The 27,468-nt window shown below is 37.7% G+C and overlaps 1 protein-coding gene across 1 annotated transcript in view; it reads right to left on the bottom strand.

Annotated features, from left to right (window-relative positions):
- Positions 1-17,504, bottom strand: part of LOC115214361 (restin homolog) — an 88,381-nt gene extending 70,877 nt beyond the window's left edge. Inside the window, exons 1-3 of the mRNA XM_029783555.2 lie at positions 17,103-17,504; positions 9,827-9,953; positions 7,162-7,281 (exon numbers count right to left, since the gene is read on the bottom strand). Coding sequence (XP_029639415.1) covers positions 7,162-7,281; positions 9,827-9,926 — 220 coding nt within the window. The 5' untranslated portion in view covers positions 9,927-9,953; positions 17,103-17,504. The remainder of the gene's footprint in view (positions 1-7,161; positions 7,282-9,826; positions 9,954-17,102) is intronic.
- Between the last annotated feature and the right edge of the window lie 9,964 nt (positions 17,505-27,468).

The raw sequence follows: 27,468 nt of genomic DNA, 5'->3' as shown, positions 1-27,468 counted from the left end.
TTAGGTCCAGCTTTTCTCTCAAGACACTTACACTCTGTCGGGTATGAACACTGACATTACACATCCATCGGAGCATACTGGCTTCATTTCTTGCGAGCTTACGCATATCCTCAGCAGTCACGGCCCATGTTTCACTGCCATGTAGCATGGCTGTTCGTACACATGTGTCATACAGTCTGCCTTTTACTCTGAGCGAGAGGCCTTTTGTCACCAGCAGAGGTAAGAGCTCTCTGAACTTTGCCCAGGCTATTCTTACTCTAGCAGTTACACTTTCGGCACACCCACCCCCGCTACTGACTTGATCACCTAGGTAACAGAAACTATCAACTATTTCTAGTTTTTCTCCCTGGAATGTGGCGGAAGTTGGTCTCGCATTTTCAGTGTTTATTGCACCAGAGCATCTGCCACATACAAAAACTATATTCCTAGTTAGCCTTCCTTTGACATTGCTGCACCTCTTATGTGTCCATAGCTTACACTTGGTGCATCTTATAGAGTTTCTACCTACGCCTTTTCTACAGATCAAGCAGGGCCATCTACCTGAAGGCGTTTGAGATTTGTCTACCTTCCTACTAATTAGGACTTTGGTTTTAGCTAGATTGACTCTAAGGCCCTTCGATTCTAATCCTTGCTTCCACACCTAAAACTTCTCCTCAAGTTCTGATAGTGATTCAGCAATTAGAGCAAGGTCATCAGCATAGAAGAGCTCCCAGGGGCATCCTGTCTTGAATTCCTCTGTTATTGCCTGGAGGACTATGATAAATAGGAGGGGGCTGAGGACTGAGCCTTGGTGGACCCAAACCTCCACCAGGAATTCTTCACTGTACTCGTAGCCAACCCTCACCTTACTAACAGCGTCCCTGTACATGGCATGCACAGCTCTCACTAACCATTCATCTATCCCTAGTTTCCTCATTGACCACCAGATAAGGGATCGGGGGACCCTGTCAAAGGCTTTCTCCAAGTCAATGAAAGCCAGGTACAGAGTTTTATCTTTGGCTAGGTATTTCTCCTGCAGCTGTCTCACCAGAAATATGGCATCGGTGGTGCTTTTCCCTGGCACGAAACCAAACTGCATCTCATCCAGGTTGACTCTCTCTCTAATCAGTTGGGCTATGACCCTTTCCGTAACCTTCATTACCTGATCCAGAAGGATTTATTGCACATCTTGAAAGAGAAACCAAAGATCCAAGTGAACTGATTTCTTTTCATTGTATTTTACATCAGCAAAATCTCTGTGCAAAATCTGCCATTTTAAATGATACTTTGCATAAGATTATAAGTATTGTAAACTATATTCTGACACCATGATGGTGACATCATCTGTGTATGCTGACACTTCCCTCCTAAGTTCAATTTTGAAACGGAGGCCTCTTAATTGTTCCAACTTCTGCAGCAGTGGCTTGAGAGCCAGCATATACAGAAGAGGTGGCAGCAGGTAGCTCTGACGGACTGAATGTACGATACTAAATAGTTCCAATAGGTGGCCATTTACTTTGACCACCAAGCAGGTGCTGCTGTGCATTGCAGTAATCCAGCCTCTGAAAACAGGTCTGAAACCATGGAACCATTGTTGAAACATGTGAAGAAGGCTGGCATCATTAAAATTGATTTGAAGTGGGTAATATGAAGGTTGTATTTAATGAAGAAAGCAGGTGTGATACCAATAGTAATAGGTGCAGTTGGAAGTATTGGCACTCAACTACCAACATGAATCAAAAGGACTGCTACAAATGTAAAGGTAAAACACCTACAAAATTCAGCATTGTTTGGAACTGTAAGATTTCTTTGCAGGGTTCTTGAAGCATGACCAGTAAACAAGTGTTACCTTAGTCTGCTGGCTGTGGATAGCTGACACTTTCCATCATACCCAGCGAAATAAGCTGAGAGTTTTCATCAAATAATAATAATAATAATATAATAATAATAATAATAATAATAATAATAATATTAACAGTAACAACAACAATAATAATAATGATAATCCTTTCTACTTTAGGCACAAGGCCTAAATTTTGGGGACGGGCTAGTCGATTACATGAACCCCAGTGCTCAACTGGTACTTATTTCATCAATCCCAAAAGGATGAAAGGCTAAGGACAGACGAAATGCTGTTAAGCATTTTGCTCGGCATACTAATGATTCTACCAGCTCACAGCCTTAACAATCATCATCATCATCGTTTAATGTCTACTTTCCATGCTAGCATGGGTTGGACGATTTGACTGAGGGCTGGTGAACCAGATGGCTGTACCAGGCTCCAATCTTGATCTGGCAGAGTTTCTACAGCTGGATGCCCTTCCTAATGCCAACCACTCCAAGAGTGTAGTGAGTGCTTTTACATGCTACCGGCACAGGGGCCAGTCAGGCAGTACTGGCAATGACCTTGCTCGAATGCTTTTACACGTGCCAGTAAGGCGACGTTGGTAACGATCATGCTCAAATGGTGCCTTTTACATGCCACCGGCACAGAAGCCAGTTAGCCGCTCTGGCAACAATCATGCTCGAATGGTGCTCTTAGCACCCTACTAGCACGGAGCACAAGTGCCAGTAAGGCGATGCTGGTAATGATCACACTCAAATGGTGCGCAATAATGATAATAATCCTTTCCACGAAAGGCACAAGCCGGAAATTTTTTTTGGTTGGAGGGAAGTCGATCACATTGACCCCAGAACCTGACTGGTGCTTAATTTATCAACCCTGAAAGGATGAAAATCAAAGAGTTGACCTCAGCAGAATTTGAACTCAGAACATAGCAACGGGCAAAATACTGCTAAGCATTTCATCTAGCTTGCTAATGATTCTGCTAGCTCGCTGCCTTAACAATGATGGTAATAATAATCCTTTCTATTACCTGTCATCCTTTCAGGGTCGATAAATTAAGAACCAGTTGCATACTGGAGTTGATCTAATTGATTGGACTCCTCCCAAAAAATTTCGGGCCTTGTACCTAGAGGAGAAAAGAATAATAATCCTTTCTATTATAGGCACACGACCTGAAATTTGGGGGCAGGGATAGTTGATCACATCGACCCCAATACTCAACTGGTACTTTATTGACCCCAAAAGAATGAAAGGTAAAGTCAACCTTGGCAGAATTTGAACTCAGAACGTAGTGATGGGCAAAATACCACTAAGCATTTTGTCCAGCATGCTAGCAATTCTGCCAGCTCACTGCCTTATCACAATAATAATAATAAGAAGAAGAAGAAGAAGAAGAAGAAGAAGAAGAAGAAGAAGAAGAAAACACAACAACATATACATATAAAATATGGAAGGAAAATAAGAGAAAGCACAACAACACATACATATAAAATATGGAAGGAAAATAACATAAATATAGACTTGGATACAGCAATGAACCCTAATAAACTAGCTAACGTACGAAGATACATTCTCAACGCAAAAAAAATATCAGAAATAGAAATAGAACATCTAAAAGAAAAAATACACCAGGAAAATGTAGATAGAAGCCACACAACAATGCCCAATAACATAAACACTGAAACAGTAAAACACGAAGACAAACGTAACATTCCCAACAAACACGATGAAACAAAAAACAACAAACCCAGACCGTAAGGATGCATAATAATACACGACAAACAGCAAGCCAAAACACGGCAAACAAACATATAAATAAGAAAGAAAGCGACACAAATCTAAAACCTGGAAACAATGATAATATAAAAAGTAAAATAATCAAAGAACTGAAAACCACAAAGCTCAAAATGGACCACCGACCATACCTCCCAAAAATCAAAATAGACGAAACAACAACACCAATTATAAACAGCATAAACCTAGCTGTCACGGAACTAATAGCCACTGAAACAAAAAGCGATATCACTGAGCTAAATGACTTAGTATACGCAGCAGCCACTGCAACCACAAAAGAAGCTGGATACTCACTCAAATCCATCCAAACAGGGGTACCACCACCCAAACAAACCCTGTGGATAAATAACATCCAAAACAAAATACAAAAAATGAGAAAAGATCTGTCGATTCTTAATGAAATCAGCAGACAATCAACGCTACTGAGCAACAAAAAGAAAACAAAAATACTCCGCAAATATAACATCACAGAAAAAGATTTACCTGAGATAAAAGAAAAGCTGAAGCAAGATATCCTTGCCAAAGCACAAAGGATTCGCCGGTACGAGAAACGCCAGCGCTTCTTTGAACAAAACAAAAAGTTCAACTCCAACCCCAAAAAGTTCTACCAAGAACTTGGTAAAAATAAAATAGAAATCACTGCAGCACCAATGGCAGAAGAAGTGGAAGAATTCTGGAGGGAAATATGGTCGGTGAACGAACAACCAAAATAAAGGAGTATCAAAACAACAAACTCAGCATCTGAGCAACTTTGGACCCCCATAACAACTGAAGAGGTCACCCAGGCACTGCAAAAACTAAGCAACTGGAAGGCACCTGGGCATGACAAGATCCCCAACTTCTGGTTGAAATATCTAACAGGAATGCACAAAAAGCTGGCTGAAAACTTTAACAACATACTAGCAGAGCCAGAGACAATGCCTGAATGGCTCACGAAGGGGAAAACCATCTTAATTCACAAATCAAATGAGACAGCAAAACCAGAAAACTACAGACCAATAACCTGTCTCCCTACAATGTACAAGGCATTTACTGCAGTGATATCGCAAAGGTTGAACAAGCACCTGGACGAAAACAACCTGTTTCCAGAAGAGCAGAAAGGATGCTGCAAAGGCTCATATGGCTGCAAAGATCAACTAATGATTAATAAAGCCATAACTGAAGGCAGCCACAGAAAGAAGAAAGACCTCAGTATGGCCTGGATCGACTACAAAAAGGCGTTTGATAGCATCCCCCACACATGGATCCTCGAAACACTAGCCATTAACAAAGTAGCACCAACAATTATAAAATTCATAGGGCACTCTATGAATAAATGGCAAACAGTCCTACACCTCCAAACAAAAGAGGGACTCATGAAAACCAAAGCCATCCCCATTAGAAGAGGAATATTCCAGGGAGACACGCTCTCTCCACTCCTTTTCTGCTTGGCACTGTCACCTCTATCTGATATGCTAAATAGAACTGGATGCGGATATAAATGTTACAGCAAAACGATCAGCCACCTTTTATATAAGGATGACCTAAAACTATACGCTGCAAACACTATTAAAGACAGTTCATGGATTTACCAACGAAATAGATATGAAATTTGGATTAGAAAAATGTGCCAAAGTAACCATGAAAAGAGGAAAACTAGTTAAGAGTAGCAACATCACGCTAGATAAAACCAATGAAATAAAATAATTAGATCAAAGCCAAACTTACAAATACTTAGGAATCCATGAACTAGATAAGACACAACACACACAAATGAAAGAGAAAATAAAAAAAGAATATTATAGACGAGTTGGATCAATACTAAAAACAGAGCTCAATGCTAAAAACAAGATAATAGGTATTAACACTTTAGCTGTCCCAGTTATAAGTTACAGCTACAATATCCTTAACTGGACACTAAATGAACTGACCAAAATAGATAGGAAAACAAGAAAAATAATGACAGGATCTAGGATGCATCACCCAAAATTGACATAGAAAGACTATATATACAATGTATAGAAGGTGGTAGAGGCCTTATACAGCTAGAAAACTACTACAAAATAACCACTATAGGACTGCAAAAATATCTACTTCAGAAGGAAGGAAAACTGATACAAATAGCGGCAAAACACGAGCGAAACAAAAAACTGTTCTCAGTATTTAAGGAAGCTGACAAATACAAACAAGAAATCATACCACCTAATAAATATGAAGAAGAAGAACATGAAGAAACAACAAAAGCTATAAAACAAACGAAATCCAAACTAAAAATAGAACAGCAACGAACCATGATAAAACGATGGCAAGAAAAGTCCCTTCATGGTAAATACTAGACTAAACTAAACGCAAGAGAAATAGACAAAGAAAAATCCCAGGACTCAAAGCAGAGACAGAGGGATTTTTAATTGCAGCACAAGACCAAAGCCTCCCCACTAGAAATTACCAAAAACATGTAATGAAAAGAAATATAACAAGTAACTGCAGAATATGTGGAGATGGACAAGAAAAATAAATTATATTATCTCTGGCTGCCCAATCCTGGCTAAGAAGGAATATATTCACAGACATGACAGAGTTGGAACCTATATACACTGGAAGCTATGCCAACATTATGGAATAACAACAGAAAAAAGATGGTATAGGCACACACCAGAAAAGGTCACAGAAAACGAGAAAGCAACCATACTCTGGGATATGCCGATACACACAGATAGAGAAATTAAGGCCAACAGACCAGATATAGTTGTCAGAGATCATGAAGGGAAAAAATGCTTTCTAATTGATGTATCAATACCGGCAGATGACAACGTGTCTCTAAAAGAAATGGAGAAACTTTCAAAATACAAAGACCTGGAAATAGAGGTAACCAGAATGTGGAATCTAAAAACAGAAACAATTCCTATCATAGTAGGTGCATTAGGCATGATAAAAAAATATTCAGACAAATACATAACAAAAACACCTGGACTTACAAACACATATAACATACAGAAAATTGCACTACTAGGCACTGCACACATCCTACGCAGAACACTTTTCATACAATAACCATCAGAGCATCACAACAAATCACAGCACATACCTAAGGCACACAGAGCTGCGCTCGGTAGTGAAGTGAAAGCACGCTATAAAAATAAAACTACTGAATAATAATAATAATCATTGCTTCATCATCATCATTTTAATGTTCACTTTTCCATGCCTACATAGGTCAGATGGAATTTTTTGAGACAAATTTTCAACAGCTGGGTGCCCTTCCTGTAGCCAAACCTCACCTACATCAAACTAAGATAACATTTCCCCCATCAGAAAAGAGGAGGAGGAGGAGGGAGAGAAAAGGAGGGGGAGGAAGATGGAGGAGAGGAAGGGGAGGGAGAGCAGGATGATAGTAGTAGTGTTATATTTAATAACAACACTACTAATATGGTATACAAACTATCATATGTGCCACAACTGGTGGCACATGTGTATATGAACAAGACCAATAAGGATTTCTCCCTTAAAACAACAGCATCAAATGGTAATATATCAATAAATGCCTGTCTAAGACATTGACTTACCTTTAAATTGATCAAACAGTTCTTGGTTATTTTTGAAGAACAAAATCAGCTCATTAATACTATTTTCTTGTGGATCCTCAGGGAAGTTTTCATAGGTGCAAGCTGGTACATTGATTAAAGCTAAAAAATAAGAGCAACATGAAACTTTATGAAGTGGGTAGAGCAAGCAATAGTTAAAGAGCAACCCATTTCAAACCAACTTTCTCAAATCTGCCCCCCCCCTCCATACACACACAAGCATGTATCTGACTCATACATTGTTCGCTTTCCAGACATTTGTACATTACTGCATATACTTTATACGCACTTTCTGACAAGTTGTGGCGCACCTGAGCACTGTATACAATAATTTCATTATTATTATTATTATTATTATAAACTTCCTGTTTTAAAGTGATCTAAACTCTAACTTTCCATCAAAATTTCATGCTAGTTTACGTCTCAAATACCAGTTTCATAATCCTTTCTACTATAGGTGCATGGCTTAGTGGTTAGAGCATCAGTTTCACAATCATGAGGTAGTGAGTTCAATTCCTAATCCAGGCGGCGTGTTGTGTTCTCGAGCAAAACATTATTTTTCACATTGCTCCAGTTCACACAGCTGTAGAAATTAGTTGCAATGTCACTGGTGCCAAGTTGTATCAGCCTTTGCCTTTCCCTTGGATAACATCAGTGGCATGGAGAGGGGAGACTGGTATGCATGGGCGACTGCTGGTCTTCCATAAACAACCTTGCCTGGACTTGTGCTTTTGATGGTAACTTTCTAGGTGCAATCCCATGGTCGTCCATGACCAAAAGGGATCTTTACTACTATGGGCACAAAGCCTGAAATTCTGCAGGTGAAGGTTATTCAGTCATATAGAGCCCAGTGTGCCACAGGTACTCATTTTATTGACCCTCAAAGGGTGAAAGGCAAAGTTGCTGCTTGGCATTTTGTCTGGTGCACTAATGATTCTGCCAGCTCACCACCCTTAAACACCAGTTTAATAACAGTTATTTCATAAAATCTTTAATTATTTTAAAAATTAACTGAAACAAAGGCAGAGTGTTTCACCAGAAATATGGTAACAGACTTCAGCAAGTTTGTCTATGACACTGCCTGCAACACTAAAGACCTAATATAAACCAAACATGCTTATTCTACTGGTTAAAAAGAGACGATGAGCGATGGCTAGAAGGATATTGAGTTTAACTTCATAACATAGCAAGCGGGGCCTCATATCAGTAAGGGGGGCCGGTGCGCATTGATGCTGTTGAGAGGTAGGCCCCGAAACGGAGCGCATTCTCTCCTGATGACCCCATACACTTGCTGGCTTCCAGTATACGGAGCTTTTGACTGGTAGCACTTGCATGTGCAAGTTGTTTGCAAGACATCGACACACGACAAAAAGAAAAAAGAGCTGCTACATAGTGAAGTTAATCAGAGAGAGAGGGAGAGAAAGAGAAGAGGGAGAGAGAGGGAGGGAGAGAGAGAAAGAACAGTGTGTTCAAGGTAATGTGAAGGAGATGTTACTTGGTCAAGCTAATGAGAAAGAGATCATTCTTCATTAAGCTAATGAGAGAGAGACAAAAGGAAAGAGAGAGAGGGGGGGTGAGAGAGAGAAAGCTGTTATATGGTCAAGCTATTAAGAGAGAGATAAGAGAAAGGAAGCTTGTACATAGTCAAGTGTATTGGCCAAATGTCATTTCTCATAACCTTGAATTGACCTGAACTTTGTGCTTGTGTATGTGTGTGTGTGTGTGTGTGTGTGTATGTGTGTGTGTGTGTGTATGTGTGTGCGTATATACTTATGTATGTACATATATACGTATAAAGATATGTAGGTATGTAAGTCCATATGTACATACATATTTACATATGTATGTATGTAGGCAAGCATGCATACTTGTATGTATGTGTATCATTTAATGTCACAGTTTCATGTTCACATGGGTTGGCTGGTTTGATGGGATCCTGTAGATCCAAGGACTGCATTATACTCTAGTGTTTGCTCTGACATATAATGTGAATATATATATATGTGTGTGTGTGTGTGTGTATGTATTTATATATATATATATACTTTATAAATAGGGTTCAGCAATAATTTGCTTCACCACATACCAAAATCGTTGCTGAACCCTATTTATAATGTATTACTTAAGCTTACCATGAAATGGTCTTTTTCAAGCCAAATTCTACTTGGTGAAATTACTGATTACTTCTTAATTAATTAATTTTACCCTTTGTTATTATATATATATATATATATATATATTATATATATATATATATATAGAAAGTGAGACATGTCTCATAGACAAACCAACACTCACTACCCAACACTTAACATCCAGCCATCATTGATTCACTGTCAACTGTGTTCTATTCCCAATTCTTTTAACTGGTACCATAAGAACCCTTCTTGTAGTAGCAACACAACCAAACCCGCAGTTTCTCTAACTCCCTCCTAAACCCACTCAAACCTCTCGCATACTCCTCCCATCATCCCACTGTTACACCCATTCATAATGCATTCCCAACATCTATAGGTATGAATGTAAACCTCCTTACTCATACAAACAAATAACAGAAATAGCAGAGGAAAGTTTCCATTCTCTTCATCCAGCCAATCCATTCAGAGAATATAAAATGACCATGGTTACATAGCCTGACAATACTTACGGTCTTCCATCCACAAACAGGATTCACGAACTTCATCATCAAATGATAGATGCAAGTCTTCCAATGTCACGAGTTTTATTTTCCTCTTCTTTAGTGCCATGTTTCAAAATATCATCAAACCACCTGACTGATTACAGAAATAAAAAAAGAAGAAAAAGATATAAAAAACATTGAATTTTACTCCATTATGTACAGCTACATGCTTTATAATCTTTTCTATTATGGACACAAGGCCTGAAATTTTGAGGGTAGGGGGTAAGTCAATTACATCGACTCCAGTGCTCAACTGTCTCTTATTGTATCAATCCATACACACACACAATGTATGAGTCGATCTCTCTCTCCCTCTCTCTTTGCCAGTTAACACATGTATCTCCTCTATAGCAAGACAACTGTTTCTGCCACTCTGTCTCACTCTAACATTTCATCATCTGACACAAGATCACCTCCTTCAATACTCCCTCCAGTCTTGAAATTCCTTGCAAGTCACTTGGTGACCCTGCCAGTGCTGGCACCATGTAAAAAGCACTCAGTCCACTCTGCAGGGTGATTGGTGTCAGAAAGGGCATCCAGCCATAAAAATCATGCTAAATCAGACACAGAAGTCTGGTGCAGTCTTCTGCCTGGCCAGTTCCTGTCAAACTGTCCGACCCATGCCAGCATGGAAGGCAAATATTAAAGGATGATGATGATCATGATGATGAGAAAGGATGAAAAGCAAAGTAGACCTCTGTGGAATTTGAACTGAGAGTGTAAAACCAGAAGAAATTCCACTAAAGCATTTTGTCCAGCATATTAATGATTCAGTCAGCAACTATTTTAATAATAAGCCTTTCTACTAAAGGCACAAGGCCTAAAATTTGGCGGGCAGGACCTAGTCAATTACATTGATCCCAGTGCTCAACTTATGCTTATTTTACTGAGGCCAAAATGGTGAAAGGCAGAGTCAACTTCAGTGTAATTTGGACTCAGAACATAGAACCAGAAAAAATGCCACGAAGCATTTCGCCCAGCATGCTAATGATTCTACAAGCTTGCTGCTTTTATAATAATAATAATAATAATAATAATAAAATAATAATAATAATAATAATAGTGGTTAAGAACGCGGGCTACTAACCCCAAGATTCTGAGTTTGATTCCAGGCATTGACCTGAATAATAATAATAATAATAATAATAATAATAATAATAATAATAATAATAATAATAATAATAATGATAATAATGATAATAATAATAATAATAATAATAATAATAATAATAATAATAATAATAATAACAACAACATCGAAAAATTCCCAGGTTTGAAACTTCCCCAAGACACCTGATGAAAGCTGGAGGGTATATCAGCTGAAACATTGTGTTAACAACAAACAAGATGAGGACAAATATCTGTCAAATGTAAATAATGTAAATAATGTACATAATTCCTCATTTCTTAAATATAGAACTGAATAATAATAATAATAATAATAATAATAATAATAATAATAATAAATGCCCTGATGCAGTACCAGGCAGTGGCTCTCATGGCTTCTGATCTTAACTGATTGGAAGTGTTATCATGTACATTGTTTTGTCTTGGTATAAAAGATGGGCTACAGCAAATATTCTGCTCAATACCACAGATTTGCTTGTCAGTTGTTTGACCTTAACCAGTTGAGCATGTCCCTTAGTGGCTGACGATATGTGCATCTCTGATCACGAGCAGAAGTAGTGGGGGAGCATCATAGCCATGTGTTGAGAGGGATGCTTTGGGGTTTGACTAGTTCACTTCTGGAAACATGGGTGGTTCTTTCAACATCCTTAAACAACCCTTATTCGGGGACCGTTTGAGCGGGATGGGCTACTCAACCTGAAGAAAATTCTAACTGGGCCCCACCTGCAAGGTCATGTGCTGTTTATCTTGATATGAGATCACCATGTCGCGCACATATGGTTGTGATGCATGTGCCTGGTGTACCTTTATCAGACGGGTAGTCATGATGGGTATATTGGGCTTCGTATATTTTACCCCAGTGTCACTTTGATGGCATGAACTGCTCTCTCACTCAATAATAATAATAATAATAATAATAATAACAACAACAACAACAACAACAACAGCAGCAGCAACAACAGCAGCAGCAGCAACAATAACAACAACAACAGCAGCAGCAGCGATGATGACGACAACAACAACAACAACAACAAAAACGACAACAATAATCTTTTCTACTTTGGTGGGGAGGGGAATAGTCAATTACATCGACCCCCAGTGTTTCACTGGTACTCATTTTATTGACTCCAAAAGGATGAAAGGTAAAGTCAACCTCAGCGGAATTTGAATTCAGAATGTAAAAATGGACAAAATACCGCTAAGCATTTTGCCCAGCATGCTAACAGTTCTGCCAGCTCATATCCCTAATAATAATAATAATAAAATAATAATAATAATAATAATAATCATCAACATCATCATCATTTAACGTCCACTTTCCATACTAGCATGGGTTGGACGGTTCAATTGGAGTCTGGGAAGCCAGGAGGCTGCACCAGGCCCAGTCTGATCTGGCAGTGTTTCTACAGCTGGATGCCCTTCCTAACGCCAACCACTCCATGAATGTAGTGGGTGCTTTTTACATGCCAGGTGAGGCTGGCAACGGCCACGATCGGTTGGTGCTTTTTACATGCCACCAGCACAGAGGCCAGTCGAGGCGGCGCTGGCAACGGCCAGATTCGAATAATAATAATAATAATAATAAATGCCCTGATGCAGTGGCTCTGATGGCTTCTGATCTTAACTGATTATTGGAAGTGTTATCATGTACATTGTTTTGGCTTGGTATAAAAGATAGGCTACAGCAAATATTCTGCTCAATACCACAGATTTGCTTGTCAGTTGTTTGATCTTAACCAGTTGAGCATGTCCCTTAGTGGCTGACGATATATGTGCATCTCTGATCATGAGCAGAAGTAATGGGGGAGCATCATAGCCATGTGTTGAGAGGGATGCTTTGGGGTTTGAATAATTCACCTCTGGAAACATGGGTGTTTCGTTCAACATCCTTAAATAACCCTTATTCAGGGACCTTTTGAGCAGGATGGGTTACTCAGTCAGAAGAAAATTCTAACTGGGCCCCACCTGCAAGGTCATGTGCTGTTTATCTTGATATGAGTTCACCATGTCGCGCACATATGGTTGTGATGCATGTGCCTGGTGTACCCTTATCAGACGGGTAGTCATGATGGGTATACTGGGCTTCGTATATTTTTCCCCAGTGTCACTTTGATGGCATGCACTGCTCTCTCACTCAATAATAATAATAATAACAACAATAATAATAATAATGATCCTTTTTACTATAGGCACAAGGCCTAATAATAATGATTTCAAATTTTGGCACAAGGCTAGCAATTTTGAGGGAGTGGGTAAGTTGATTACATCAACTCCAGTACTCAACTGATATTTATTTTATTGACCTCCAAAAGGACGAAAGGCAAAATCGACCTCATGGAATTTGAACTCAGAACTTAAAGATGGACAAAATGCCATTAAGCATTTCACCTGTCATGCTAATGATTCAGCTAACTTGCCACCTTACTAGGCCTAATAACAATAGTAATGATCATTATCATAATTAATACGAGCTTATTGTATATTGGGCTCATGTGCCCTATAACACAGCAGCAAAAAAAAAAGTAAAAGTAAAACAGGGGATAGAGTAGAAACCCCCTTCGGTTATGAATGACCATGGGATTGCACCTAGAAAGTTCGCCTCCAAAGCACAAGTCCATGCACACCAGCCTCCCCTCTCCATGTCACTGATGTTTTCTGTCGGAAAGCCAAAGGCCGATAGTGCTTGGCACCAGTGATGATGCAGCTCATTTCTACAGCTGAATGAATTGGAGCAACATGAAATAAAATGTCTTGCTCAAGAACACAACACACAGCCCAGTTTAAGAATTGAACTCACTAGCTCATGATTATGAGTTCGACACTCTAACCATTGAGTCATATGCCTTCATATATACATACACACACATGTAAAGGCACATGGCTAAATGATTATGGTGATGATGATGATGATGTGCCAATGGGGAACCTTAAAGTATAAGGTGAGTAGAAGTGAATGGGGACAGGAGAACAGAGTGTGTGGTTGGATGGAGGTCGCAAAAGTGTACTGGGGAGTGAGAATTGTTAGAGATGGGAAACGGGCGAGTGGGATGAATACAATGAATGAAGGACAAATGTTAAGGAATGACAAGTGGAGAAGGTATGGAAGAGTAGGTGACAACTGTAAGAACTGGGTTGGGTTAATGGGTGGATAAGGGGCATGAGGTGATCTATGAGTTGATGGGAGGTAGGAGTGAAGAGATGATTTGCAATGCCAAAATAAAATCTAGGCCATGAAGGCATGTTCCTTATATCCATGCCTTCACACCACACACAATCTGTCCCCGACAAACCTCTTCCACCTCCCCACCTGTATTCACCATTCATGGGGGGGGTCTGCTTCCCTCATTCTCTAACTCTCCCTTGCAAACCTACCAGCACATAATACATCTATCAAATTTCTTCTTCACAACATATCCTCTTAATACCCTCTGCCCATTCTCCCTTTCACACTCTCACAAACTCACCCACCTATTACACCCTATCCAATTTCTGGCCCACTTCACTTTATACACCTCCCTGTATCTTGGATATGGGCTCCATCACATCTCTCTCACTCTCCATTCTCTCTTACTCATGTAGCCAGGTATCTCTTTCATCCTGCTATTCATACTTTAACTTCCTATCACCTAACACAAAGCCACCTCTCTCAATACTATGCCCCGCTCAGTTGAAAAGTCATGTCTTGCAAGTTATTTGGTAACCTCACAGCTGCTGGTGCTAGATAGAAAAAAACTACCCAACACATTCTGTAAAGTGGTTGGGAATAAGAAGGGCATTCGGCTATAAAAACCATGCCAAAGCAGACAGTTGACAGTTTTCTTATTTACCTGCTCCTGTCAAACCATCCAACCTATGCCTGCATGGACAGAGGATGTTAAATGGTGATTATTATTATTATTATTGTATATCATGTACTCAATCTGTCATGGTTATCTCCTCTGATCTCTTCTGTAAGTACTCACGGTAGAGACATTACTGCAGAAATTGGAGATGTTGAGAGGAATCCCCATGCCAACTGAGACATGGGATAACCATGTGAGCAAAAACAAATGAGATCACTGTCATAGTGTCCAACAATAGGCACATTGAGGTGATTGGCACTATTCAAAGGGAATACGAGGCAGTGACAGGAGCAAAAATCAACCAAGAAAAGTCAGTGGGTCTGCTGCTCGTCACCTGGAGAAGCTAGTCCATGCCATCCAATTCTGTCATAGTTTACTGGAAAGATGTACCAGTGAAATAATTTGAGGTCTGGTTTGGTTCAGATTTCCAAATGGAGAAGAACTGGGATGAGGTGACAAGTAGGTTGGCCACTCTCACCTAGAAATGGGCTGAGAGAAAGCTATCCCTGAAAGGTCAGGTATAGGTGGCAAATGCATACATTGTATCCATCATATTTAATTCTTTATTGCCCACAGGGGACAAACAAGGACAAAGGGATTAAGTCGATTACATCGACCCCAGTGCGCAACTGGTACTTAATTTATCGACCCCGAAAGGATGAAAGGCAAAGTCAACCTCGGCGGGATTTGAACTCAGAACGTAGGGGCAGACGAAGTAATGCTAACTATTTCGCCTGGCGTGCTAACGTTTCTGCCATCTCGCTTCATATTATCACCTGACCATTGTGTCTTGCCCAGTTCATGTCTTACTGGACTGGGCACCTATAAAAATAGAGTGAGTCTACTGGAGATAAAGACAGACAAATGTCATGCTATTGAACCAGAAACATGTGTCAATGATTGTTCCCTTATCTCCAGACCATGAGCCTGTCCTTTCTCTTAATGGCAAGTCATTTTCTGAGAATTTTTAATTCATGAGATTATCTCCCCTCCTAAAGTGGAGTTAATCAAGAAAAACTTCGTGGTCGTTTGACCTGCTGGAACTAACAACCAAATTCCACTCCAACTACCCCCACAAAAATCATCCCTAGTTGTCTTAAAAGGATATTGTAGATCCAGATACACTATACCTGAAGAAAAGTCCTCTATTGTCTTAAGGTAAGTACACAGTACATATTGTTGTTTCAGATACACTATACCTGAGAGAAAAACAAAAAAAATATCAAGATGGTCATGACTGGAAGCAAAGCCATCTTAACAGCATTATAGATCCATGGGTTGAGCAATGCAATTTACTGATGGAAACCCAAGTCCTTAGATCAGTGGTCTTCAACCATTTTTTGCCTATGGACACCCTTGATTCCTCTTTTGCTCAGGTGAACCCCATAGCCTTACAAAGTTTAAAAGAATCTTATATTTTTATTATCAAATATTATTACGAATTGTATAAAAAAATTTGTTAAAATATTTTGTGCATTGTAGAAGTATAACCAATTTATTGCACATAATTTTTAATAGCAAAATGTTATATGGACCCCATATAAACAAATTCTTATATGAACCACTGCCCTAGAAATCTGGACCTCAGTCAACTGCCCAGTGTATCTGTGCACATGGAACATTTTTGATTAGAGGTTTCCTGACGCAGACATGACTTGGGAACAAGACAATCCAACGAAGATGCCTCTTACCTGGTCAATTGGTAAGCTAGAAACAGCAGTCAATTTTCATACAACTCCCACTCTATCTCATTTTTTTTTTTTTTTATCTAGTTTGTGTATTCTATCACTTTATAGAAAGAAAGGACAGCTCAATTAATGTAGTCCTAGGCAAACTTAGAACGATGGTTTGTCATGGTAGAAATGCTTTCGATCGTAGGATTGTAGCTCCAAGGTGGGCATCGCGCTGAACAACCATAATCATGACAGGTCAAAGCAATACGGAAACTTGTGCGGAGTTGTGACATGCTAGAAATAGCAGCCAAATCTCCCTCTATCACACTTTACCCCCTTTAAAAATAATGGGGAAATATACTGGATCGTGTCTTCCTATATACTCTGTCTGGAAAACAACGGGGTTGGCATAGCCAGAACGATATTTATCATAAGACTGGGCCTAATGAACAACAATATTTTGAAAAACGATTATGAAAACAAAATGCTTTAGCGTGTAATATAATATATATATATATATATATATATATATTATATATATATATATATATATATATATATATATTGCAACGAAACGAGGGTAGGGATCCCATTACTTACTAAATATGATATGAATATTTGAATTAAATATTTTTCACTCTTTCTCTCTAATATTCTCAATTTCTCCAGTATAGTCTTTCACCAAACTTCGCATTCTGTATTCCTCGTACATCTCAACACCGCTTTATCAACCAGTATTGTGGTCGCCATATTTTCACCGTTGCCTGGCAACTGTACACATTAAATATTGCCTACTTTCAACCGTTTGAGAAAGAGAAAAAAATTTAAACATTTAAGGCGCAGGCGTGGCTGTGTAACAAGGAGTTTGCTTCTCGACCACTTGGTTCCGAGTTCAGTTTCACTATGTGGCACCTTGAGCAAGTTTCTTCAACTATAGTTCTGGATAGATTATGGCCTTGAGAGTGGATTTGGTAGATGAAAACTAAGAGAAACCTGTCGAATTGTGTGTGCACGCACGCACGCGCGTATATCTGTGCTTTAGTGTTTATCACCCATTAACGCTTGGCAACCAGTGTCCGTTTGTTTACGCCCACACTAACTTAGTTATAACTGGTGGAATAAGTAACAGGCTTAAAAAATAATTACGAGAGTCGATTTGTTCGAGCAAAACCCTTCAAGCTAGTACACCAGTATGGCCGCAATCCAGTGACTGAAACAAGTAAAAATAAAGAATAAAAGATCAAAAGATCGCTAACTGGAAGAAATTAAATAGGATTCGGGAGGGTAGAGAAAGTCTGCCTCGACAGGCAGAAAATATAAATCGTCTGAAGGTTGAATAAATTGGTTTGGTCGTCAAGAAGAGAAGTCCAACATTCTAAACAGACCGCCTTCGTTGAAGAGGGATGTTTTCAGATAGTGCTGGCAAGACAAATTGAGAAAGGAGGAATAGTAAATAAGAGAAAACGTGCCCAAGCCGAGCGCATGCATTTTCGACGGCAAATATGGGAGATAATCGACGAGAAACCAAGTAAATGTTTTAAAATGTGTAAGGGAGACAACTAATTGTTATTGAGAGTCAAGAATATTGAAAAGGATGCAAGACGCAATGAAAATTTTAGGAAAATAAAAATAAGAAATAAGTGGAAATTTTACCGGTGCGTGTGTTACATTTTAAGGCACAAAAAGAAAATGACTCTCCCCAGACACAACAGAATAATTAATAAGAAGTTGGCTATTTGAGAGGCAAGTGGAGAATGATGGTAAGTTTGAAAAGGATGGTTAAAAAAAACTACAAACTACAAACTATTACAAGATACGAGGTATTTATTGATGTCAGAAAGACCCTATGCTGAAGACGTGGTGTTTCCTTGTATTTGCAGGTGTAGGTCAAATCTTGGTGTTGTCACTCCACAAGCTAAGAGGTGGTATACCTGCTACTGTACTGTACCCTTCCTTCTTGTTGAATACCATAACTGAAACATTCTCTTCATTACTAAAACTCACTGCTTCTATCCAGCCTCAAATAGCTTTTACAACTTTTTTTTACTTTCTGTGTCTATCCATCTACTTAAACCTTGCCACTGTATCAAGTCTTGCTGGAGGTTCTTCATATTAAGCACCAGCTTTAGAGAGGTTGCTATGTCTTCTAGGAGACTTAAGGGTCCTCACAACTCTACACCTAGAGTATTAGGTGTATTTTACTGTGGAACCTGCCCTGGAGAGTATAGGGGCGAGAGAGCGAGGGATAGCAAGAAGCAGATAAATGGTAAGAGTGAATGATGGCCAAGGAGGTGTTTCAGTAATGTCAGATACATGAATGTTTAATGAGGTCTCATATGGATATACCTCAACATGGTGAGAGAGATATGTTGAAAAGGATACGAGATGAAGTTTGGAGAAAGGGCCAGGTTAGTCCCTTAGCATCTTTCGTTGATATGTAAAGCTAACCAAAGAGGTCTACTGCTATCCTTAGTTACAGTGACTGTACAGTACAATGAAAGTGTGAAGAGGATTTAGTGAGTGAGTGATAAATAATTGGAGCATGAGTGATAGCAACATGAGTGATAAAGGCATGGTTGATAGAAGCATGGGTGACAGTGGCATGAATGATAGACTAACATTTGATTAAAGAGGAGTGTGATAGGTATATTAGAAAGATGAGAGGCTATCAAAGAGGCCAAAGATGTAGCCTTGACAGTGTGTGTGTGTTTATAATTTATATTTATAAAAAAATGTCACCTTAGCATTTTTTTCTTTCTCTAAGCATTTAGCAGGAAAATTTTGAAACAAGTATTTAGCAGGGAAAGTAAGGTTGAAAAATTTATTTAGAATTTTTATCTGATCATGACATTTTCACAATAGTTAATCCATTTTCCTTCTCTTTTCCTCCTCGTGTTTTTTTTTCTTTTGAAGTATTTTATGGCCAAATTTTATTAAATCAGTTATTATTGAATTTTTTCTTCTTTTACTTTAATGTTACTCCAAATAAAAGGTTATCGAGTACTTTATTGATACCTTTTCAGCCATGGCCAGGTGCAGAGTACAGGGGATAACTCATGTCAGCACTTGAGCTCCTCACATGAAAAATTTGCTGGCCACAGGAACAAACAATACCAGTGTAATGATAAGAATCAACAATGGTGTTTTCTGGAAATTAAAAGAGGAAATTCCATCATTGCTTCTATTTAAATGTGTATGTCATTCTTTACAGTTGGTAGTATCCCTGTGCTGAATGTCTCCCCAGAGATTAAACTTTTTTAGTATCTGAAACCTATAGATGGGCCTCTTTACAGGCAGCTATATCTTCCTATCAATAATAAGGAGCCTTTGAATATTTTGAATTCTTGTGCAACTAGGTGGCTGTCAATAAAACCAACTGTAAGTAGAATTTTAAGCCAATGGCTTGATTTGAATTACAAACTCAATAATTAACTTAAAGTACAAAAGAGAAGTGCTTTACAGCTCTAACACCACGCGAAATATTTTGTGAGTCTAGGAATGAACTTTTCCTTTTATTTTTGCATTCAATTCTAAAATATGTTCAAGAAGTGAATAAACTGTTTAAATCAAACTCTGCTGACAACATAGAATTACTTGTAGATCTCTTAAATTTGATCAAATATATTGCTAATATTATAGTATTGCCAACATGTACAACTGATCGTCTTAATCCTGATGCTTTTATTGAAGAATTTCTTAATCCTAAACCAAATTTAGGCTACAGGTTTTAGAGAAAGATAACAGAAGACTGTAACAGCTACCAAAGAAAATAATATCCATAAGAGAGCACATCAGTCATTACTCTGTCTTTGTAAGGGATTTAAGCAATGTTTGGCTGTAAGCTTTAATATACAGAGGAATATCAAATGTTTTTCAGTGGAGAATATTTTGAAACATTTAAGAGCCAATTTTGCCTGTCTTGGAAGCATTTCAATGAAAAAATTGCTTCAGTTGAAATTCGATTTAATAGGCGTAGGAGTGACAAGTAGCTTGCTTACGAACCACATGTGTGGCACCTTGGGCAAGTGTCTTCTACTATAGCCTCGGGCCGATCAAAGTCTTGTGAGTAGATTTGGTAGACCGAAACTGAAAGAAGCCCATCATATATATGTATATATATATATATATATGTATGTGTGTGTGTATGTTTGTGTGTCTGTGTTTGTTCCTCCAATATCGCTTGACAACCGATGCTGGTGTGTTTACATCCCTGTAACTTAGCAGTTTGGCAAGAGACTGATAGAATAAGTACTAGGCTTACAAAGAATAAGTCCTGGGGTCGATTTGCTCGACTAAAGGCGGTGCTCCAGCATGGCCACAGTCACATGACTAAAACAAGTAAAAGAGTGTAATGGGACCATGTAATGTGAGGTGTCGAGAATGGGTCTTTAGTACATCACACAGCCCTTACAATAAATATATAATTGAATGGTACATATAAGTGACAGGGAAATGAGACACAACAACATAGAATGATTAAGAGAAGATTTATTGATATAACAACATGTGTGTCTATGTGTGCGTCATGTATACAGAATAATAGACAGGTTATCATGAGAACAAATGTATGTATGCATGTAAGCTAAGATGTATGTGTGTGTTAAGAACATATAAGAATGGCAATGAAGGAGACAGTGAAAGAATCTATAGCCACTGAAGTGAGAAGAAAGTTCATATACACAAGTAAGATTAAAATACCAGTTTGTAGTCAATTGAATATGGTAGTTGTAAAACTGTATCAAGGAGTTGTGGCCATGATACTGAGCCAGTTGCAGGTACATGTCATATATGAAGTTGTGGCTGTCATGCTGCTGCCTTGGTCACTTGATACAGGAGTTCTTGCAGATTATATATTTGCTGTTGATCCATGGTGAAGTAATTCACAAACAGTGAAGTGTTGGAATCTGGGGGAGTTGCTTCCTGAGCTGTGTATGTAGAGAGATGATGGTGATGACCTTAAGGACATAATGGTAGTGATGAAGACGGAGGTTGCTGTAATGCTGTTGGACAAAGTTGGTAAGTTTCAACGTGGCTGCTGTGGTGTTGTCACTGAAACTGACTGTGTCTTGTGTGGTCAATGGCCAGACCTAAAAAAGACCTCGAAAAGGAGGTGAGTTTTTATAAGGAGCTGTAGGCTCAAAAACTAGGTTGAGAACAGGCTGTCTCGTGATTTTATTCAGAGGCTCCAACTGGTTATACATGGCGCAACAGAGTAAGGGACGAATTGTGCCAATATCAACCAATCAGAGCAGTGGGCACAATGGGGTCCAAATAGCGACCAAAGGCTAGGTGTTACCTGTTACATTCGAATGCACATATATATAATAAAGCGGGGAGAGGAATTTCACTCGAGTGTATGCTACAATAGCATCCATTTAGCAAATACACCTAATACTGAGACATTCTGGTTAGAAATTTTAGACTATAAAGATGCCACTATAGGAAATCCTTTTAGAGATGTTGCAAAATTTGTCACCTTACCACTCATGCTTCAGATATTCTACCCCTGTTTCTCACCTATAGCAGGTGCAGGCATTGTTATGTGGTTAAGAAGTCTGCTTTTCAACCACACCACATGGCACCTTGGAGGGCACATGTCTTCTTCAGTAGCCCTGGACCAACTAAAGGGCATGTGGACAGAAACTGAAAGAAGCCAGTTAGTTGTGTACACACACACACACACACACACACATAATGTATGTTTGCATGTGGATTTTTGTTTCTAATTTTCTGTGAACATTTCCAGCCATGGAGGAAAATGATATTGCTTGGAAAACTGATGAGGGTTGGTGACAGAAAGAACATCCAGATGTATAAAATCTGCCATAACAAATTCTGTCTGGCCCTTGCAGGTGTGGGAAAATGGATATTAAAAACAGTGATGATGACTGACAAGGAAAAACAGTCTATATATTTCACATAATTTTTTCAAAACAAAAACAACTTCTATGATTCAATTAAATAAACGTAAAGTGCACCCATGCCAGTGACACATAAAAGACATCAATGCCGGTGACATGTAAAAGACACCCAGCACTCTCTGTGGAGTGGTTGGCATTAGGAAGGGCATCCAACAATAGAAACCAAGCCAAAACACTGGGACCTGGTTCAACTCTCCAGCTAACTAATCCCACTCAAACCATCTAACCCATGACAGCATAGAAAAACAGACGTTAAATGACAGTGATGATGATGATGATAGGTGTAGGCATGGCTGTGAGGTTAAGAAGCTTGCTTCCTAGCCATGGGGTCTTGGATTCAGTCCAACTGCAGAGCACTTTGGGTATGTCTTCTAGTGTAGCCCCAAGCTGACCAAAGCCTTGTGAGAGGATTTGACAAATGGAAACTGAAAGTAACTTATTGTATATATGTGCAGGAGTGTGTGTGTGTATGCCAATGGATGTATTTGTATAAATGTACAACCTTGTCTTGACATCATGTGATGGTTGTAAGCAAGCATCACTATCACACAGCTGACCATGGGGAAATATTACCTAGCTTGAAAACAAGTGAGAGTTGGCAACACAAAGGGCATAAGGTGTAGAAAATCTGCCTCAACAAATACCATCTGATACATGCAAGCATGCAAAAGTGAATGTTAAAATGATGATGACAATGAATTTTAAGCCAGTGTTTTGGAACAAAGATGGTATTGGACAGTTTAGCATTAACAAGGTTAAAATGATTGAAAAAAAAAACAAAACAAAAATACTATCATTTGAAGTTTATGCAAAAAAAATCTGAATAATCTCAAGACAGTAGAATTTCTTTATACTTTTATTTCACACGTAAAAATGACAATAATAATAAAAATACTTAAAATAATATTAATAATAATAATAATAATAATAATGATAATAATAATGATTGCTAATTTTGGCACAAGGCCAACAATTCTGAGGGGGAGGGGGTAGTCAGTACCATTGATCTGTGCTTGGCTGGTACTTTATCTTGCTGATCCTGAAAGGCAAAGCTGGTCTTGGCAGAATTTGAACTCAGAATGCAAAGAACCAAAAGAAATGCCACGAAGCATTTCGTTTAATGCTCTAACAATTCTACCAGCTCACTGGCTTAATAATAGTAATAATAATTCTTTCAAATTTCTGTACAAGATTAGCAACCCCTGAAAGGATGAAAGACAAATTGATCTTGGTGGGATTTGAACTCAGAATGTAAAGAGCCAGAACAAATACCACAAGTCATCTACTGATTCTGCGAGTTCACTGCACTTTGTAATTTAGAGACAAGGGCAGCAATTCTGAGGGGAGGGAGTAATCAATTATACCTACCTCAGGACTTGACTAATGCATTATTTTACTGACCCAGATGGCTTAAAGGCAAAGCTGACCTCAGCAGGATTTGAACTCAAAAACTTGAAGAACCAGAAGAAATACAGCAAGGTGTTTTGCCTGATGCCCTAACAATTCTGCCAAAAATAATAATGGTTTCAGATTTTGGTACAAGGCCAGCAGTTTTAAAGGGAAAGGGTTAGTCAATTATATCAACCCCAGAACATGACTGGTATTTCATTTTATCAACCTCGAAAGGATGGAAATTGGTATAGCCAGAAGAAATGCAACCAAGCATTTTGTCCAACACACTAACAATTCTGCCAGCTTGCACCATAATAATAATAATAATATAATAATAATAATAATAATAATAATAATATTATCATCATCATAGCATTGTAAAATAGTAGGCTTTTAGAAGGAAAGATGGAAAATGTCAAAAAAAATAAGTGTTTCTTTAGTTGCTTACAGTTTTTGATTTGAATTGTTCATTCAGAGAGGTTTGAGTCTTTTTTTTTCTTTCTGTAATTTTTTCCTTCATTTCCAGCTTTTTGAAAAAATAAACAACTTAGAGGGGGCTTTTTTTTTTTTTGAAGTTGGTGATCTTTTTTTTTCATATATGCGTTTTTTTAATTTTATGTAAAATGGAGGTTTCACCACAAATGAAAGTGGAAGAAAAAAACGAAGGGAGAATGATATGGCAGAGGTCTCTAACATGAGAAAATTGATGAGTAAAATTTTACTACATTTAGTAATTGAGTATATTGGATGATGGTGGGAGATGCAGAGAGTGAAGGAGGGAGAGAGAGAAAGAGAAAGTCACAGAGACCAAACTGTTTACAAACACATACACACATATAAATATATATATATTTATTTGAAGCTGATGAGAAATTGCTCCATTGTAACTCCTATTTTCTCGTGTGTGTGATTTGTCAAGCATCAAAAACACCTTTGTTGCTTAAATATACACTCAAAACAGAGAAACTCAGAGTAGTGACTGAACAAATTATCAGCTTTGAAGAAAGAAACTCCACCTGTATGTATTGTGCATGTATTGTGTACACTTTTCTGCTCTCATCTGTACGTCCAAATGCACACACACACACATACATATATATCAAAATATATATATATATATATATATATATATATATGCACGTGATAAATGTTTGCAAAAGGCTTTGAGCAATGCAGATAAGAAGTTAAGCACAATATTTAAGATGACGATGTAGAATAACAAAGAGAAAAGATAAGGTATTATCTTACATAGGTTGTTCTATGAATGTATCATATTTTGGGGAAAATTCTTTTTATAAATAGAAGAAAATAACACATTTCCCCCAAATTTTTGTTTCCTTTCTATTTCTTCAAACTCCTTTCTTTTATGTGTAAACGGGAATTTTTCCTGAAATAGGATTATTGAACAACCCATGTAAGATAATACAATATCATTTCCCTTTGTTTCATTCATTGATATTATCTCTTATATTTTGATTAAGTTCTCATCCGCATTCTTCAATACCCTTAAACTGAACACATGTATGTGTGAATATATATATATATATGTGTGTGTGCGTGTATAAATACACACACACAAACATACATGGCACATTTATATGTATGTTTGGATGTACACGTGACATACATACATATCAGACTACAAGCTGATAATAAAAAGACACCAGTTTTTACCAGATGTTGCCAGATTAGTCTTCTAGACAGTCTAGAATGTTCCCTACTCCTCTACAACCATATTTAAGCTTTCAGAGACTTTTCCATTGCAACGGCAACCTATCTCATCAGATTTAAGTACAAAATACTGCTCTCCCATGAGTCAATGACTGCTGGTTGCCATAAGTTACCAGGCGGTATGTGATATTTGACATGGCAAATATTGACAAAAAAAATTGAATAAATAAATATATAGATAAGATACAAAATAAAAAAAAGATAAATTTAAATTTCTCTTTCTTCCTGTATATATTTATGCATATGTGCACACATATATACATGTATGCGCGCACGTGTGTGAGTGTGTGTAACGTCATCATACATACAAGCACACACAAAAAGCAAGAATCTTTGTATATAAGCATATGTAAACATGTATGTAAGCATGTATGTATGAGTGCAGGTGTGTGTAAATATGTGTGTGTGTGTGTGTGTATATATATATATGTACACACACACATATGAAAATACACATATGTATATATATATATAAATAGGTACATGTGCAGGTGAGAGTGCAACAAGGGATTTCAAGGTTTATATGTGAAGTTCCATACAGCTACCTCATGTACAAGGAAAGTAAGCCTTAGTTGGAAGTGTTCCAGGGTTCACAAAATACCTATTAAAGATTACAACCACTTCTATACGAGGCAAGCTCTATCATAAATCTAGGAATGAGTTTTGATTCCTTGTTAGCACACATACACACACATAATTATATATATATATATATATATTATATATATATATATGCACACACACACACACTGACACACATTTCAAAAGATTTTACACTCTTCCACCTCAAGCATTTATCAAGTAGTAGTTTGCTTTTTATAAAATAAAAAAAATTATAATAATAATCATTATCATAACATTCATTATCAAACACACCATAAAATTTATTCAGAGCTGAAATCTTGCATGGTGCTATTCAGAGTTTACTGTTTCTATTAATCAAGTAACTGGTGATAACCTCAATGGGAATTTGAATTTCACAGTTGGTATACATTTTACTTGGAAACCTAGTTAACAAAAACATTGAATAAAAGAAGCATACAAAAGCTATAAGAATCTGTGTATGTATGTTTCCTCACACACCATATATCTATCTATCTATATATATATATATATATATATATATATATATATATATATATATATATATATATATATATGCTAAATGAGTCCTCTACCTTGTCTTTTATTTTAATCATAATCTTATCTTATCTTATCTTCACTTTTATTTTCTTTTATTCAGATAATTTTTCAGTTATTGTTATATTTATTTTATCTTGTACATGCACCCACACAAGCATACCAAATAATTTGTTCCCTGTTTTATGATCATGGCTCAACCAATCAGAGTGTCACACCCACAATTTTCACCTTGCCCTATGAGCTCAACTTGTCATATGGTTCGACCAATCCTAGCCCATAATTTGCTTTCTGTTATATACCCAGGAGTCACCACACACCTTAGCCGGTGGCATTAACATCTGCCTTCACAAAAACTACCAATCCTTGCGATTTTGCTGGTCTTTCACATTTTCAAAATTTTGTAATTTTTATTCATTTCTTTTTTTTTTTTTTCATGTTTATGTTAATTAGTTTTGGCAGTAGAATATTCCATGTATAAATAAAACCCAGCACAGTTATTATCACTACTCACTAGATGAACAAAAACAACAGGAAACTCTGAGTAATGACCAGTAAGATTTCAGCTTTGAAAAAGATCATATACCACTCTATTTCACCATATAGAGTACCTGTCCTTTTCTCAATTTTACACCTTTGTGTAACTAATTATTCATTATATATATATATTATATTATATATTTTATGTATATCATATATATTGCATATTATATATATATATATATTACATATGTATTTTATGTGTGTGTATGTGTTTGTATATATATATATATATATATATA

This window comes from Octopus sinensis, linkage group LG7, assembly GCF_006345805.1.
Source record: "Octopus sinensis linkage group LG7, ASM634580v1, whole genome shotgun sequence".
In the NCBI taxonomy this organism is placed as follows: domain Eukaryota; kingdom Metazoa; phylum Mollusca; class Cephalopoda; order Octopoda; family Octopodidae; genus Octopus; species Octopus sinensis.
Note: the sequence above shows the minus strand (reverse complement) of the source record. Positions and strands in the feature narration are given on the sequence as shown.